The sequence below is a fragment of the Brachypodium distachyon genome, chromosome 4 (assembly GCF_000005505.3).
Source record: "Brachypodium distachyon strain Bd21 chromosome 4, Brachypodium_distachyon_v3.0, whole genome shotgun sequence".
Lineage (NCBI taxonomy): Eukaryota > Viridiplantae > Streptophyta > Magnoliopsida > Poales > Poaceae > Brachypodium > Brachypodium distachyon.
Genome location: NC_016134.3, coordinates 47,405,399 through 47,419,106, shown reverse-complemented (window position 1 = coordinate 47,419,106; position 13,708 = coordinate 47,405,399). Strand labels below are relative to the sequence as shown.

The 13,708-nt window shown below is 46.1% G+C and overlaps 2 protein-coding genes and 2 long non-coding RNA genes across 7 annotated transcripts; 2 read left to right on the top strand and 2 right to left on the bottom strand.

Moving 5' to 3' along the window:
* Positions 1–5,418: 5,418 nt before the first annotated feature.
* On the bottom strand, positions 5,419–6,893 carry LOC100829533 (GDSL esterase/lipase At1g71250). Its single transcript, XM_010241244.2, has 3 exons — positions 6,665–6,893; positions 5,903–6,571; positions 5,419–5,675 (listed from the first exon to the last, which is right to left on the bottom strand). Exons 1-3 carry the CDS (start codon positions 6,891–6,893, stop codon positions 5,419–5,421), a joined length of 1,155 nt encoding a protein of 384 aa, XP_010239546.2.
* Positions 6,894–7,006: 113 nt separating this feature from the next.
* Positions 7,007–7,937, top strand: LOC104584802. Its single transcript, XR_002960092.1, has 2 exons — positions 7,007–7,140; positions 7,645–7,937. It is a non-coding gene; the product is annotated as an uncharacterized LOC104584802 (long non-coding RNA).
* LOC100846864 (ethylene-responsive transcription factor WRI1) lies at positions 7,933–12,961 on the bottom strand. The gene is made up of 7 exons (XM_003578949.4): positions 12,524–12,961; positions 11,965–12,050; positions 11,470–11,478; positions 11,219–11,307; positions 10,782–10,906; positions 9,978–10,054; positions 7,933–8,746 (listed from the first exon to the last, which is right to left on the bottom strand). The coding sequence occupies exons 1-7, from the start codon at positions 12,787–12,789 to the stop codon at positions 8,136–8,138; spliced, it is 1,263 nt and encodes a 420-aa protein (XP_003578997.1). The 5' UTR covers positions 12,790–12,961; the 3' UTR covers positions 7,933–8,135.
* On the top strand, positions 8,746–10,696 carry LOC112268717. 4 transcript variants are annotated; one of them, XR_002960089.1, is made up of 4 exons: positions 8,746–9,378; positions 9,926–9,996; positions 10,344–10,412; positions 10,527–10,696. It is a non-coding gene; the product is annotated as an uncharacterized LOC112268717 (long non-coding RNA). The 4 variants fall into 4 exon arrangements; XR_002960091.1 differs by having other exon boundaries at positions 10,483–10,696; XR_002960090.1 differs by having other exon boundaries at positions 10,480–10,696.
* Positions 12,962–13,708: the final 747 nt, after the last annotated feature.

Here is a 13,708-nt window from a genome sequence, read left to right as displayed (position 1 = left end):
TCTGAACTGAACTGACCTGACCTGGCCACCTAGTCGCCGTGCTGCTCGCGGACGGATGTACTCCCTCTGTCTAATAACAATAACAACAGGAGCGTATTAGGGTTCGGTTGACCAAACCTTTGACCACAAATTACTTAATGAATATTTGGTAAGCAAATATCCTCGAGTATGAATATAATGGATATATATGAATCTATGTCATATAATTATATATTAATAGAGTAATTTGTGGTCAAAACACTGATAAAAAAAAAGCTAATGCGTCTCCTATTGTTGGACGGAGGCAATATGGCATAGCGATCTGTGCGGTAGCCAGTCGTTCAGAATGTCAAGTGCCTTTGTGTGGCTGAGATGTGGGCCCAACGGTTGGCTGGCCTACTTGTCCGTCTCGCAAAGTCAGGTGACTTAAGCCTCTGTGTGCATTATCCCCTGGACTTAGATTCCTTGTCTGCTCTTCTCTCCGACTCCTGGCTAGCTAGCTAGCTGGGTGGTCGATCGGCGAGAAGAAGTTTTGTTTACAACGACAGTGATGTCTTCCTGGTTCCATTAATCACAACAAGCCATTAATTCAACAGTGGAGTGTATAATGCACACGTACAGAAGCCGATCCAACACCAGGCCATCATCAACAACTTCTTCGCGAGCTGAATGCAAATCTCGATTTGTGCTAGGTGTATTGTACACACGATTTAGTCGATCGATCGGGTCGGCATCGTGCGAGTTGTCGCCGCTCGCCGGACACCAAAATTAACGAGAAACGACGACAAGGATAGAATGGAAGACCCACAACAAACCAAAAGGCTAGCTAGGAGCTGCTGTCCATATATACGGAGAAACAAAAACACACATGTCTCGCGTACGGGGCGTGCACATCAGATGGTCTCAGACTCTCAGTCCACCGATCTTGTGCTCATCTCGCTCTTGCATTTTGTATGGCCGATGTACGCACACGCGTACGGCACTCGTACGCTCCTACATGTACTGTGTACACCGGTATCGATCGTTAGAAACGGAGGAAGTACTCAGCAATTCTTCTTCTTCTTCTTCGATCTTCGTCGTATGTACTTACGGACCACACGCAGTACTACCAGAATACATACTCATCGACCGCTAGGTCCACCGGTTGGTTTATACTCCAGTAGCATGCCTGACGTGTGGGGTCCCTGTTAATCAATGCGTGCGTCTTATATACATGGGCCTAGCTAGGCCGGGGCCAAAATGGATACATCCACACACAGCTAATTTAGAGCGCCATGCATTGATTGCCGCTGATCGACGGCGACCGGCAGATTGTACCACCACCGTGCATGCGAGCCTACGTGGGCGCCGGAGAGCCATAAATAGCACAGTACAGTCACGTACTATACCCCTGGAGGAAGAAGAATCCTAGCTACTGTGTACGGTATAACATTTGATCCATTTTTCCATCAAATTAGACACACCTGTAGAGATGATACACATGCTGACATGCCCCGGCGGAGAAAAAAAAATCAGCCTAGCTGGCGTCCGTCTGTGTCTCTGTGATCCGGCGATCTGCTCCATGGTGACGGGACGGCAAACGCGGCTGAGGTTGGATGCGCGGCCCAGCGCCCCAGCCCAGCCCAGGCGGCCAGGCCCAGTCGACGGGTGGCGAGTTGTCCGATGTAGGTTTTGGCCTGAGAATTTTATTTTCCTCTATTTCACTGGACCATCAACTTCAATTAAGATTCATCACTCATAGAAGAAGAAGAGAGAAATTCTTAACCTCGATCAAATTTTATCACTCCAAGGTTGTTGATCATCTCCATGACTCGCTTGGAGCCTCGCAAAAAGAAGAGATAGACTGATAGACTCCCTTGTAGACATCACAGAAGACGAGGTCAACGCCGGGGAGCATGGGCCGGAGCTCGTCAAGCGTCGCCTCCACAGTCCACCCTGACATTGTACGCCTCCAAGACCTCGTTCACATCATGCACGTCCTTTGCGCCCTGCCCCCCACCAATGCCAGTGTGCTCAAATTTTGCTCATGCGGAATGTTTAGCACTAAAACTGTGTGTCTGCTGAGTCATGATAATCAATTTTGTTATTTCCAAACTGGTTAAGTAACCATGCATATTAATAGTCTGATTTACACATTTTGCCAATGCTAAAGGGCGCATAATATCCAAAGTGGAGACTCTGTAAAAGCATGATTGGTTTATGGTTAATTATACCAATACCAACTAACTGCTAGTACTTTGCTAATTACTGCTACAATTATATCTTACTTTGCCACTGGCTTAACTCTAGTTAGCATCGGTATGATCGATTTGTCCAAATGAAAGAACACCAGCTCAAAGATCGATTGATGCTTCTGCTGCCAGGGGGATATAGGAAGAAAATAATTGCTCGGTCTTTCGCCTCTGCCCCATTGCGGTGTCCAACAAGCCCACTTCATTGCTTTGCCTTAACCTCTCATACTCGTCATAGTCTCCGCTTGTCGTGGAGTGCACAAGGCGTTAGCCAGCAAACCCTAGAAGCAGGTGCACTCGGCTTCTCCACCGAGAAGTGCAATGGCGGTAAGCTGCCTCACCACCCACCCAAAACCTGTAACATTCCTAAGCTAAATCGGTGCGTCTTCGGTTGCCATGCAGAGCACAATGCCTTGGGCTCGAAGATGCGCTTCGAGGACCTGCTCGCACCGGCCGACATGACAACAAGCTAGGGGCCACGAAGCACGCGGGAGGCGGCGGAGGAGCTCAGCTTAGGCGCAGGACACCATGGTCACCAAGTCTATCTATATAGCGCTTGAGGTGTCTTTATTACTCGCCTGATTCCATTGCACCGCCTTTACCTTATGCTGCCTTGGTCGCATCTCTAAAAGGAAAATAGAACGGTGGCCTTTGGACTCGAGGTTATGAACATGTGTGGTGCTAGCTAGTTTTCGCTTCCGCATATCCCTCTGCGAGTATTTGTAGCTTTTTCAGATAATAATAAGGAATCTTTCACCTTTGCCTCATTTACTCTGAATAGATGTGCTTTCACAACTAGTTCAAACAAATAACAGTTAAACCTTACCACTATTCTATCATCCGTTTTGATCTAGATTGGATACAATTGAGCAACACAAATAACAGAGGCGTTGATCATTAGCGAAACAATTCACCATATGACGAGATACCGGGACTGGACGATATGTTTAAGGAGCAGATAATCTCGATGATGAACGAAACAATATTATTGCGCAGCGACAAAAAGGTTTTACGGTTAGATAAATCAGGATAGCTTTTACAAGTCAGATGGATCAGAACATATTAGGGTTAATGTGTTCACCCGCCGGCAATTTTTTTATATAACTTTTTTGATACAAGTACGAAGTGTCCAATATGTAAACATGGATACTCTCGCAGGCGCTGATGAAGATTTCGTGCATCCGCTTTTACCACATCGAATGCATATTGCAGCGGCTGCTGCGAAACAACACTTGTCCGATTTGTAGATATTTCCTTATAAATAGTGTCGATGATATAGAAGTTAATTTTGATGATCATTGATGCACTGAACAAGAATTTTAAGATAATTATGTTAATTTAGTTAGATTGTTTATATGATTTACATTATTCAGTTTCTAAATTTTTTGCCACTTAGTTTAAGGTTTCCAGACAAAAAAAATCGAAGAAATTTAAATTGAAACAAAGCCACTGCGACCAAGCCTAAACACCCGCAACAACCATAGTTGGTTAGCCATTTTTATTTCTCTTTGATTAGTGCGAACTTACGGGCGGTAGAGCCACACGCACGTTAAATCATTCCGGACGGCTATGCCACTCACGTCGAAATAATATATAGGACAGCACATACTGAAAGGGCATTTCTCTCCTAGTTAATTTTGGTGGTGATGATAACGTGTGTTGTGGACTAATTGTGCGTTCAGTATTTAATATTTGATATCAAATGGCGTAAAACGATTCGATGCCCTCAAGTTGGAAAACGAAGAGTAGTGGAGTTTTAGCGGCTTTTTCGGTTATTGAGTCGTAGGAACTCCGTACTATTAAGAGGGAGTCCACATGGAAAGGTAATGGGTGAATCGCTTTTCACGTACACAAACAAACATCTTACATCCACATAAAGCCTACCCAAAAAGTGAGAGAGAACCAACTCTAGAGCCTAACTGGTGTGCATTTGTCTGCCCAGGTCCGGAAGTTCCGGTGGGGTTCCGATACACCGGAACTTCCGCCCAACCTCCGGACCAGGTTTGCAACGCTACTGGAATCCATTGTGGATTTCCGGAAGTTGAGCCGGAACTTCCGGTCACCCAGAACTTCCGGTGACCGGCGGAAGTTCCGTCCCTGAAACTCGCAGTGCATAACGGATTTTGGGGAGTCCAAATAGATACCCCTTCTTCCCCAACGGTTTTTCTGCCCGAGCACGAAGCAAAGAACAGCCCCCTCTCTCCCAAGAACTCCCTAAGCTTCATTCTACTAGATCTCCCTCCATAAAGCTTCCCCCTTGTTGATTCTTTGAGGATTGGAGGAGAAGACCTAGATCTAGGGTTTCACCAAGTCACAAAGTTGATTCCCCTTGTTTCTCTTGTGGATTTCATTTCTCTTGGGCATTTGGGAGCCCTAGACGGAGGTGGTTGCCTTGAGCTCTTCCCTTGGGGATTGTGGAGCTTGATAATTGGATTGGGAGCCTCCAATTGAGTTGTGGAGCTAGCCCCGGTCAAGTTTGTAAAGGTTCGGTCTTCGCCTTCAAGGAAGCCATTAGTGGAGGTCACTCACCTTTGTGGTGCCGTGAGAGGAGAATAGAGTGAGCCTTTGTGGCGTTTCTACCTTTGTGGTAGAGCACTCCTCCAAACGGAGACGTACACCTACCCTAATCGGTGAAACTCCGGTGAAATCTTCGTCTCTCGTGTGGTATCCATTCTTACCCTTTATATTCTTGTTATCTAGTTGCTTCGGCTATTGCACTTCATCCTAGGGTTGCATTACCTTTAGAGAATTTAGTAAATCCTAGGTTAAGTGTGTGTATCTTTCTAGAAAAGAAAAAGAAAAAGATAAAAATTTGTTAGTCGCCTATTCACCCCCCTCTAGCCGACCATACCGATCTTTCACATACACTTTGTAATTAGATTGCTATCATATCTCTAATTCTTGTTGGCAACTTGTTCTGACCTATTTATCGAACCACAAGATCTTAGTAATTGATACAAAATGTTCAAAGTTTCGACGCACTTCCACGTAAATATCTAAATAATACTAACCTTTTATACTTTTGTTTATTTCCTATTCTAGAATACTATCTACTACCTCTCTTCCGAAATGTAAGAAGCCTAGCTTTGCCCTAAGAAGTTTGAACAAATTTATAGAAAAATAATATCAACATCTAGAACATCAAATAAATATATTATGAAAATAAATATCACGATGAATTACATACAACTAATCAATCAATCTAGCTCTAACTGTTGTCTGCCCTCCATCCGGCAAGTTGTTGCAGGGTGACGGGGCGGCAGAGGTTGCTGAGGTTGGAAGCAGCTGACGGCGGCGCGGCCCAAGCCCAGTCAACGAGCAGCGAGTTGGCTGTGCCGGTGAGGCTGTAGAGGTCCCACCAAATGTGCCCCTGTGGGGTGGGGCAGGCCATCTCCCTCGTCAGGCACCCGATCGTGCCCCCGAATGGGCCCAGCCCGCAGCATGCCTCCCGGGCCTCCTCGAACCCTGCAAAACGGAACAAATTGCCCTTTGTTTTAAAGCCCAAAATGCGTCATTTCTCTCATTTTCACACATTCTACAAGTGCCCGATATATGTGTTTTTTTTCAATTTTTGAATTTGAGTTCAACCAAACAAAATTATATAAATTTTTTTTATCCGATTCCATTTCCATAGGGAGAAGCTAGAGATGAATTATTCATAATCTCGAAGAACAATTTAACTGCGCACATACCGTAAGCGCCAGGGTTGCTGATCATCTCCATGACTGCCTTGTAGACGTCGCAGAAGACGAGGTCGGCGCCGGGGAGCGACGGCCGGAGCTCGTCCAACACCGCCTCCACCCTGCCATTGTACGCCTGCACAAGCTCATTGGCCTCCTCCACGCAGCCCCCTCCTGCATTGTTATCCACGAGGTGCAGCCCTTCCCACATGACCCGGGGCGCGCACCCGAGCGGGCCGACGGCGAGTACGGCGACGCGGCGGGCCCCGGCCTCGTACAGCTCCTGCACGGCGCGGCCCACGCGGCCCGCCAGCAGCCGCGCGAACCCGCGCCGCCCGTGCTTCGGGGCCCACGCGTCCGCCTCCGTCCCGCGGCCCAGCAGCCGCGCGTACGCGTCGGAGCCGAAGGAGACGACGAAGAGCGAGCTTGAGAGCGCCGCGGCGGCGGCGGCAGGGGAAGGGGACTCGAGCCGGAGGAGCTGCAGCGTCTCCGTCGCCAGCCGCAGCTGCTGCCCGACGGCGCCCATGCGGAAGACGCCGGCGTTGTTGTTCGTCGGGGCGTTGGTGATGGCGCGTGGGTCGATGTCTGATGAGTCGCCGAAGTTTACCCCCTGCGCCGCCGCCGCCGCCGTGCCGTTCAGGGTCGAGATCGCCGGCGGCGGCGGCAGGCCCATCTTCGCCGCTGCACTAATTAATCGCGAATTAATCGATCTATTTAATTAATCAAATTAACTAGATTGCTCGCCGGAGCGGATGGGATTAGTTAGTTAGTTACCGAGGAGGTCGGGGATGAGGCGGCGGCGGGCGCCGGAGTGGTGGAAGACGCAGGGGCTGGAGAAGGAGGTGGTGAGGTTGAGCGGCAGCGTCGTGGCGGCGCAGCTGGCCGTGGAGTCGCCGAGGACGAACAGCGCCGTGGCCGCCGATGGAGCCGAGTCGCCTTCTCCGTCTCCGGCACCGGCGGAGCCGACCAAGATGAGAAAAGGCAAGAGGAGCAGGAGAGCCATGCTTCTCTCGTTGTGGCGCTAACTCAAAAGTCTCAAACTAACCGCCGCGAGACACAGAACTGGAATTTCGGCTTCTTTCCGGGGTGCAATGTGGAAATAGCTCGTTCGTCCTTGGGATACTTTGCAGGAACACCCCTGCAAGAAACTGTTTTTTTACTGTGGTCTCTCTGCAGATGGGGAAAGGGATCCTGGAGCCGGAGCGCGATGCGGGAGGAAGGAATCCACGCTCGCCGTCGCCGTCCCTGAGGTTCTCCGTTGTTCTCTTCTCGATCTCGTGCTATTTCCCTTCCGATTTCTCGTTGTGGAGATTTTTTAGTTAGATTTCTCCGGCATTTTGATGCCGATTAAGGCCTTAGCTGTTTAGGAGTGAGTCAGTGGGGAAATCTCTTCCGCACTTGTGATGAACTGGGTTAAATTTTGGTGTTGGTAGATGCCTCGCGCAGAGAATTCGAGATATTTTGGAGTAGTAGCTTAAGTTGGCCGGTGCAACACCCTTATGCATTCTTCACCTGCATGTTCTTTTCTGAGTGTGCTCAGTAACAAAAGGCCTTGCTTGTTTATCTCATGTTCACTCATGAGCAAAATGATTGAAATATAAATGTCGCATGTATTGTTATTTTGTTTCAACGCAGTCTCCCTTGCATGTTTAATCATATAGTTACTTGCATGTTTAATCAAAGGATCAAGGAGTTCTTCTTCCCTGAACTCCCTCCCCAAATTTTCTTTTTCTTATGGTGAAAATTCTTTGCAGGTACATTGCTTCTGAAAACATTTGTACGGAATTGAAGTTAAAGTCTTATATCGAGATTACTTTCTAAGAACCTCAAGAAAACCTATTCATAGAGAAATTCCCCAGTCAAGAGATCTGCACTGTTAATACTGTAGTTTGGAGGATAATAATGATTACAGAATTTGACTTCTATCGAAACAAGCAAATACATGAATAGAACTTCAGAGTTACCACAATATAATTTGTTGAATCTAGGTTAAGTGAGGACATCTTTTGAGGTTAGTATATTAGCCTTGTGCTAATTGGGGGAAAAAGAAAGGAAACACTGCACTATCATGGCAATTGGCAGCAGCCTTCGGGGTTTTCACAAAGGATAGGGAGGAGCACATGAATCTCTCCCACCTGATCAGACAGCCTACAAGAAGCTATTCTAAGAAATATACCCAACATGGACAGCTAAAAACCTCCTTGGACATCAGAACACAAAGATGCTCACGCACGCACAAGGATGCTCAATTGCACACAGTGATCATTTTTGGAGGGCAGGAGACATCATTTGCTTGAGGATTTACTTCCATCTCCATCTCTGAAACATCCTTCAGCTTATCGTCGCCTTCCGTAAACAAACCAAATGCTGCCAAACCTGCACCATGCCTGCTGCTGCAGTCATCGATGCCGGAGCATTCTTCAAACAGGCACCCAATGTTGCCCTCAAAGGCAACATCGCTGAACAACTCGCTCAGATTCATCGAGTTGCTGACGTTCACTCCAGCCATGATATCAAATTCATAAGGACTCCAGAGGCTCTCTTCAATGATGTCATCAACCGTAAGGGAGGTGTTGATGTCTTCAGTACTGTCGCCTATTGCAATCGGCTCATCGATGCCACCAGGTGTCTGCGCTTCCCCTGAATTGAGCTCTTGGACTGCATTGTCACTTTGGTGATCACGTTGAGCTTCCTCTTGCAATGCTGCCACCACCTGTGGCCCCTGCTGCTGCTGCAGTTGTTCCAGTAACTGTGGCTGGTCCAGGTAGCGGCTAATGTCGAAGTTCGTTACTGCATTGGCACCTCGGTATTGGATGGCTGCAAGATCATAGGCCCTGGCTGCCTCCTCTTGAGTATCTGCAGGAAGAAAATACTTCTAATTCTTCTTGAATGAATTCAAATAATTTTGTGGGAGTGGGACAGTGCACTATGGCTAAAACAAAATTGAAGATTGCGCATCACAAAATCCAACATCAAGGGCACTTTAAGGAATTCATTTGTGTCAAATTGGCTCCGGTGTTCAGGCATAGGACCAGGAGTACAGCTGGGTACAAGACATGAACACCTTTACGTTGTTTAGTGACACCGGTAAAATGAATGCATCAGGTAATTAATCTAGGCTGGAAGATGCTGAAATGCACATCCTATTTGCCAGAAAAAAGACAGTGGGATGGTTGCTGCTTCACATGTGCTAGTCACTGGAGCTCATTACTGATGCCTGGTAGTAATTAACTAGAAAAAAACTCTTGTGGCAACCTGCTCTTTACTAGTGATCTTTTCACCCTTTATTTATTTTTTCTGTGATGGTAGTAGCAAGTGGTTAAACACAACCATGATTTGTGCAGTTTGGATCCTGAATCTTGATCTAGTTTTGACAGAGGGGGGCATGCCCCATGCACGTGAGGAGACCACTCACTGCTGAGTCACAGAGGCGAGTGAAAAGAAGACAGACGGTGCTGGAGGAATTGAAGATCCCTATGCACCATCTGGTAGTATTACTACTCCCACCACGTGCTGCTCACATGCACTTGCATTAGTACTTCTTGCTGGTAATTAGCAGGGACATGGTAATGATCTGGTCCAACAGACAAACACTGTGTATTTGTGCTAGCTTAATGTTATTTTTAGGGCAAGTTGAACGATCTTCTTGGGATTGCACACAGGTTGGTATCTTGGTCTCATGGTCTTGAATCTTGATCCTGGCAGTCCAGAAAAAAGGACAAAACATTTCCTCCCCCCCCCCCCCCCCCTTTTTTTTTTAATAAAACAAAAGGCAGGAATAAAAACTGGTGGGGAAGAACATCCAAGAATAACATACCACAGACCACAGTAGTAGCAATAAGGGTGTGCATTGAAGGGAAACAAGAAGTGCATGCCATTCAATATTTGTGGGTGTTAGGTTTGATCAACCATCATAAAATTCTGGTAAAAGTTAGGTGGCTGGCTATTCCTTGCAGTATTGTAAGCAGGACAATTCTACAACGAACAATGGTAGCCTTTCAATGCTGATTAATTAAAACTGTTTCTTGCTCAAAGGAGGAGGAGGAGAAAGAGCATGGGTATGGAGGAGGTAGCTGCTGCTGCTCACCAAAGGTGCCCAGGTAAAGGTACTTGTTCCCCAGCACCCGCCCTATTCGCGCCTCCCACCGCCCGTTATGGTGATGCCTGCAGGCAAAAAAAGGTCATTCATATCTGTACTGAGCTGTTTTACGCGAAATCGTAGGCCTTAAGGCCCTGTTTAGAACGCAGAAATTGAACCGTTCCGCAAGACAAGCATTCATAATAATAAATGAGGATTTTCTTCTAATTCTGCATAAATTGGAATCCTGATATTGGAGCAATCAGAACCTTAAGACCCTGTCCTGAATGGGCTTTTTTTTTCCCTTTCGATTTTTCTACACAAATTGAACCGTATTCGCAAAATTCAGTGAAAATTTCCTGCTTTTCAAACCAGCCTGGAAGGTTTGGTGGTGGCCAGGATGGACTTCTCTGGAAACAAGAAGCTGACGAGAGAAAGAGGCAGGTAAGTCATATGCATGCGTGGCAGCATGACATGGCTGGGGTATGACGTTGTACTTTCTGCCTGCCAGCAGCGCCAGGTGACGCCCGCCACTGACTGACGCTACAATCGGTGCAGATGGATCCAAGCTACCTATGTGCCTACGTGTCAGTGGACCAGAAAGGCCTCTCGCCCTGAGTCAGCACCGTGTCCTGAGCCTAGAGCCCACCGAGTGCACACTTGGCACACTTGGATGACACGTGTTTTTTCTCGACGTTTTCAATAAATATCGCATCTCTAATTCTAAAGAGGCCCTTTTTGAACATAGGAATTTCACGGCAGCCGAAAAGGCTCGTTCATATTTATCAAATTGGCGACGATGATGATAAGTACCTGGCGACCCCGCGGTACTTGGAGACACCCCTTGAGAAGCCGCTGCTCCGGCGGCGAAGGGCGGCGAGGTACTCCTCCCGCGACACCGCCTCCATCTCCGACCTCTCCTTCCCATAATCATCCGCCTGTATCCATAAATGTACCAAAATTAATTTCCATATATATGCACTAACATGAAAAACAATAAGTTCCTAGAAACAGCACATCCTAGCCTGTTCTCATCTGTGTTCTGCTCATCTAGCACTAAACTACAAGGCCCATTACGCAGTGACGTCCCTCTCTTTGCTGTCCTCTTCATTAACTCTCGAGTCAATGGTAGTGTTTGTGAGGCAGATCTTGGCTCTTGCTTGTACAAAATTGAAACTGATACTACATCCATCTTGGAAGTACATGTACAAATTTTCCTTTAAAAATTATGCCAAGGTTACAGAACTTACTGAGAAATTTAGTGTTGTTTCAGGACCCCAGTATTTGAGAGCTGCAAGGTCATATGCACGAGCAGCTGCCTCCTCTGTATCATAAGCCCCTGGAATATCATGGTCATTAAAATCAGATAATCAACAACCAAATTATTGCAATTCTGGATGAGATTCTGAGATTTCACTCTTTAAGAAAATAAACAAGTGACAAGAATCTGACAAAAACAGGTAGCTAGATGTGTGCTTATATATATGCTTGTGGGACTTACCCAGATAGACTATGGAGAAGTAGCCAATACAGCATCAAACAGCGGTAGATCACGGTCACATGCAGATCACCAGACAAGGACCCCCACAAAGATAACAGAAAAAAAAGAGGAGATAACAAAAGTATAATCAGAATGTCAGCCTTAAAAAAATTCGGTGCACTTTAAGAGGAAAAATAAAATAGCAGGCTTTATGCTAATAGCAGATGTATCAGGATCCCTGAGTTTCTTAGCAGCCTCAGTCACAGAGACCTTGAATTTCTTTAAAAAGCAATATTAATTAGCAGATGCATCATGATCCTGAGGAGCAGCCCCGGTGACAAGGACCTTGCAATTTTTATAATCCGTACTATTATGTACTATCCTCGTATTGCACCTCTATTTTCGTACCTCAATTTCTCAAAAAAAGGAAGATAAATAGTAAATGTAAATCTGCTTTTCTCTTTTCTTATTTTTTTTGCTTAAATCTGGAAAAAAATAGAAAGAAAGAAATTCTACCTTGCCTGCCTTTCTTCTTGTTCTGAAGCGAAGTGAAGCAGTTCTTGTCCCAGAGATGCGCCTCAAATCTACCTGTCCACCTGTGCCTAATCACAGGTTTACATACATGCACTTGGTTAATCTAAGCACTTGCTTTTCCAAGTATAACAAAAATAAATAAATCAGGATTGACCAGATTAAACGAGCACTATTGCAAATTGCAGATCAACCAACTTCCCTACTTCCCAGCTAACAGCAATTGACCGAGTGAATTATTATTCAACACGGAGCGGCAGGACAAAGAGCGGCTGTAGCAGGCTGAATCCAAAAACTCAACCGGGAAAGATCATGTTAAACTGTCTCCCACCCGAAAGATCAGGAACGGAAAAAGGAACAGACTTTTGACATGCAGGCGAGGATTTATTTTTTTCCCTTTTTCCTTTCTGGAATCGAAATACGAGGGGAAATTGGGGGACGGAGATGCATTTTCCGTTCAGCGGCGGCAATGCGGGATTGATTCGTAACTTCGCACGCTGAGATCGGAATGAGAAAAAAAAAACAGAATTCATGATCCGTGTACCTCGTGACTCCCCTGTAGATGGAGCTCCTCTTCCCGCCGCCGCCGCCGCCGCCATTGGAGGAGGAGCCGGAGTCCTTGCCATCTTTCTTGGGCCTCTTGGCGGCCGCCGCCCTGGCCTTGCCGCCGCCCGCCGCCGCCGCCGCCGTCCTCGCTCTCTTGCGGGGAATGGCGATCGAGGAAGACGAGTCGGAGGAGGACGGGGACGACGACGAGGAGGCCGGCGAAGAGGAAGGAGACGGGGACGGCTGAGGAGGGGATCTCTTCATGGTCTCTGGTGGTGGGCCGAGACAGAGTGTTGGAGGAAGGGGAGTCAAGAGAAGGAAGAAGAAGTAGGCAGGGGTTTTATAGAGGGAGAAGCCTATGGGGGCATTCTGGTCAGGGATTTTTATTTTTTGTAATTATTATTCTTCTCAAGGGTTTTTGTTTTGTTTTTGTGTAATTATTATTTTCCATGAAGCGACAGGAGTAAATTTATTATTTTGGCAATTACAAGGATGACACGCAAGCAACATTAATTTCACATGACACCTTTGCTTATTGTAATGTTGCACATACAAGGCTCATTTGATTAGCAGCTCAGTCACAGAGACCTTGAATTTCTCAATTGCTCCTTTGCTTCAATACAAGGCAGGAGTAAAGATGATTTTTCTTTGCTTAAAACAACTCTTTCAAAAAAATTCTTAAAACAAATTAAACATGCAAGTAAAGATGATTTTTTTTCTCTTTTCAATTTTCTTTTAAACATCATTGACTTAAGGTTTTTATTATTTTAATATTATGATCAGGCTAAGTTTCTTGGGTGGGAAAAAATAGAATCGCAAGAGCCCTAGTAGGTTGTGAGCATGCAGGTCTAGGCTCAGTTTGGAACAAAGAATTAAAAAAACAAGGGGATGGGGAAAAGGTAGGAGTGGAAAAAATGCAGCAATTGAGGACGGATCATGTATTGTGAACTCATATAGAAATGTGGATCGCAAGAATTTTATAAATTCCTTGTATTGATGCTCTCCGAGATTGTTATTTTTTATTAGAGGGGCATGCATATCTAGTATTTGTTTGGAACAACGTAATAAAAGAACCTAGGTATGGGAAAAAGCGACAATAAAATGGTCATTCCTACGAATTCAGACGGGAACGAAAATGTGGGAATTTCATGAATTTGTTGTTCAGATGCTCTACAAGGAATCG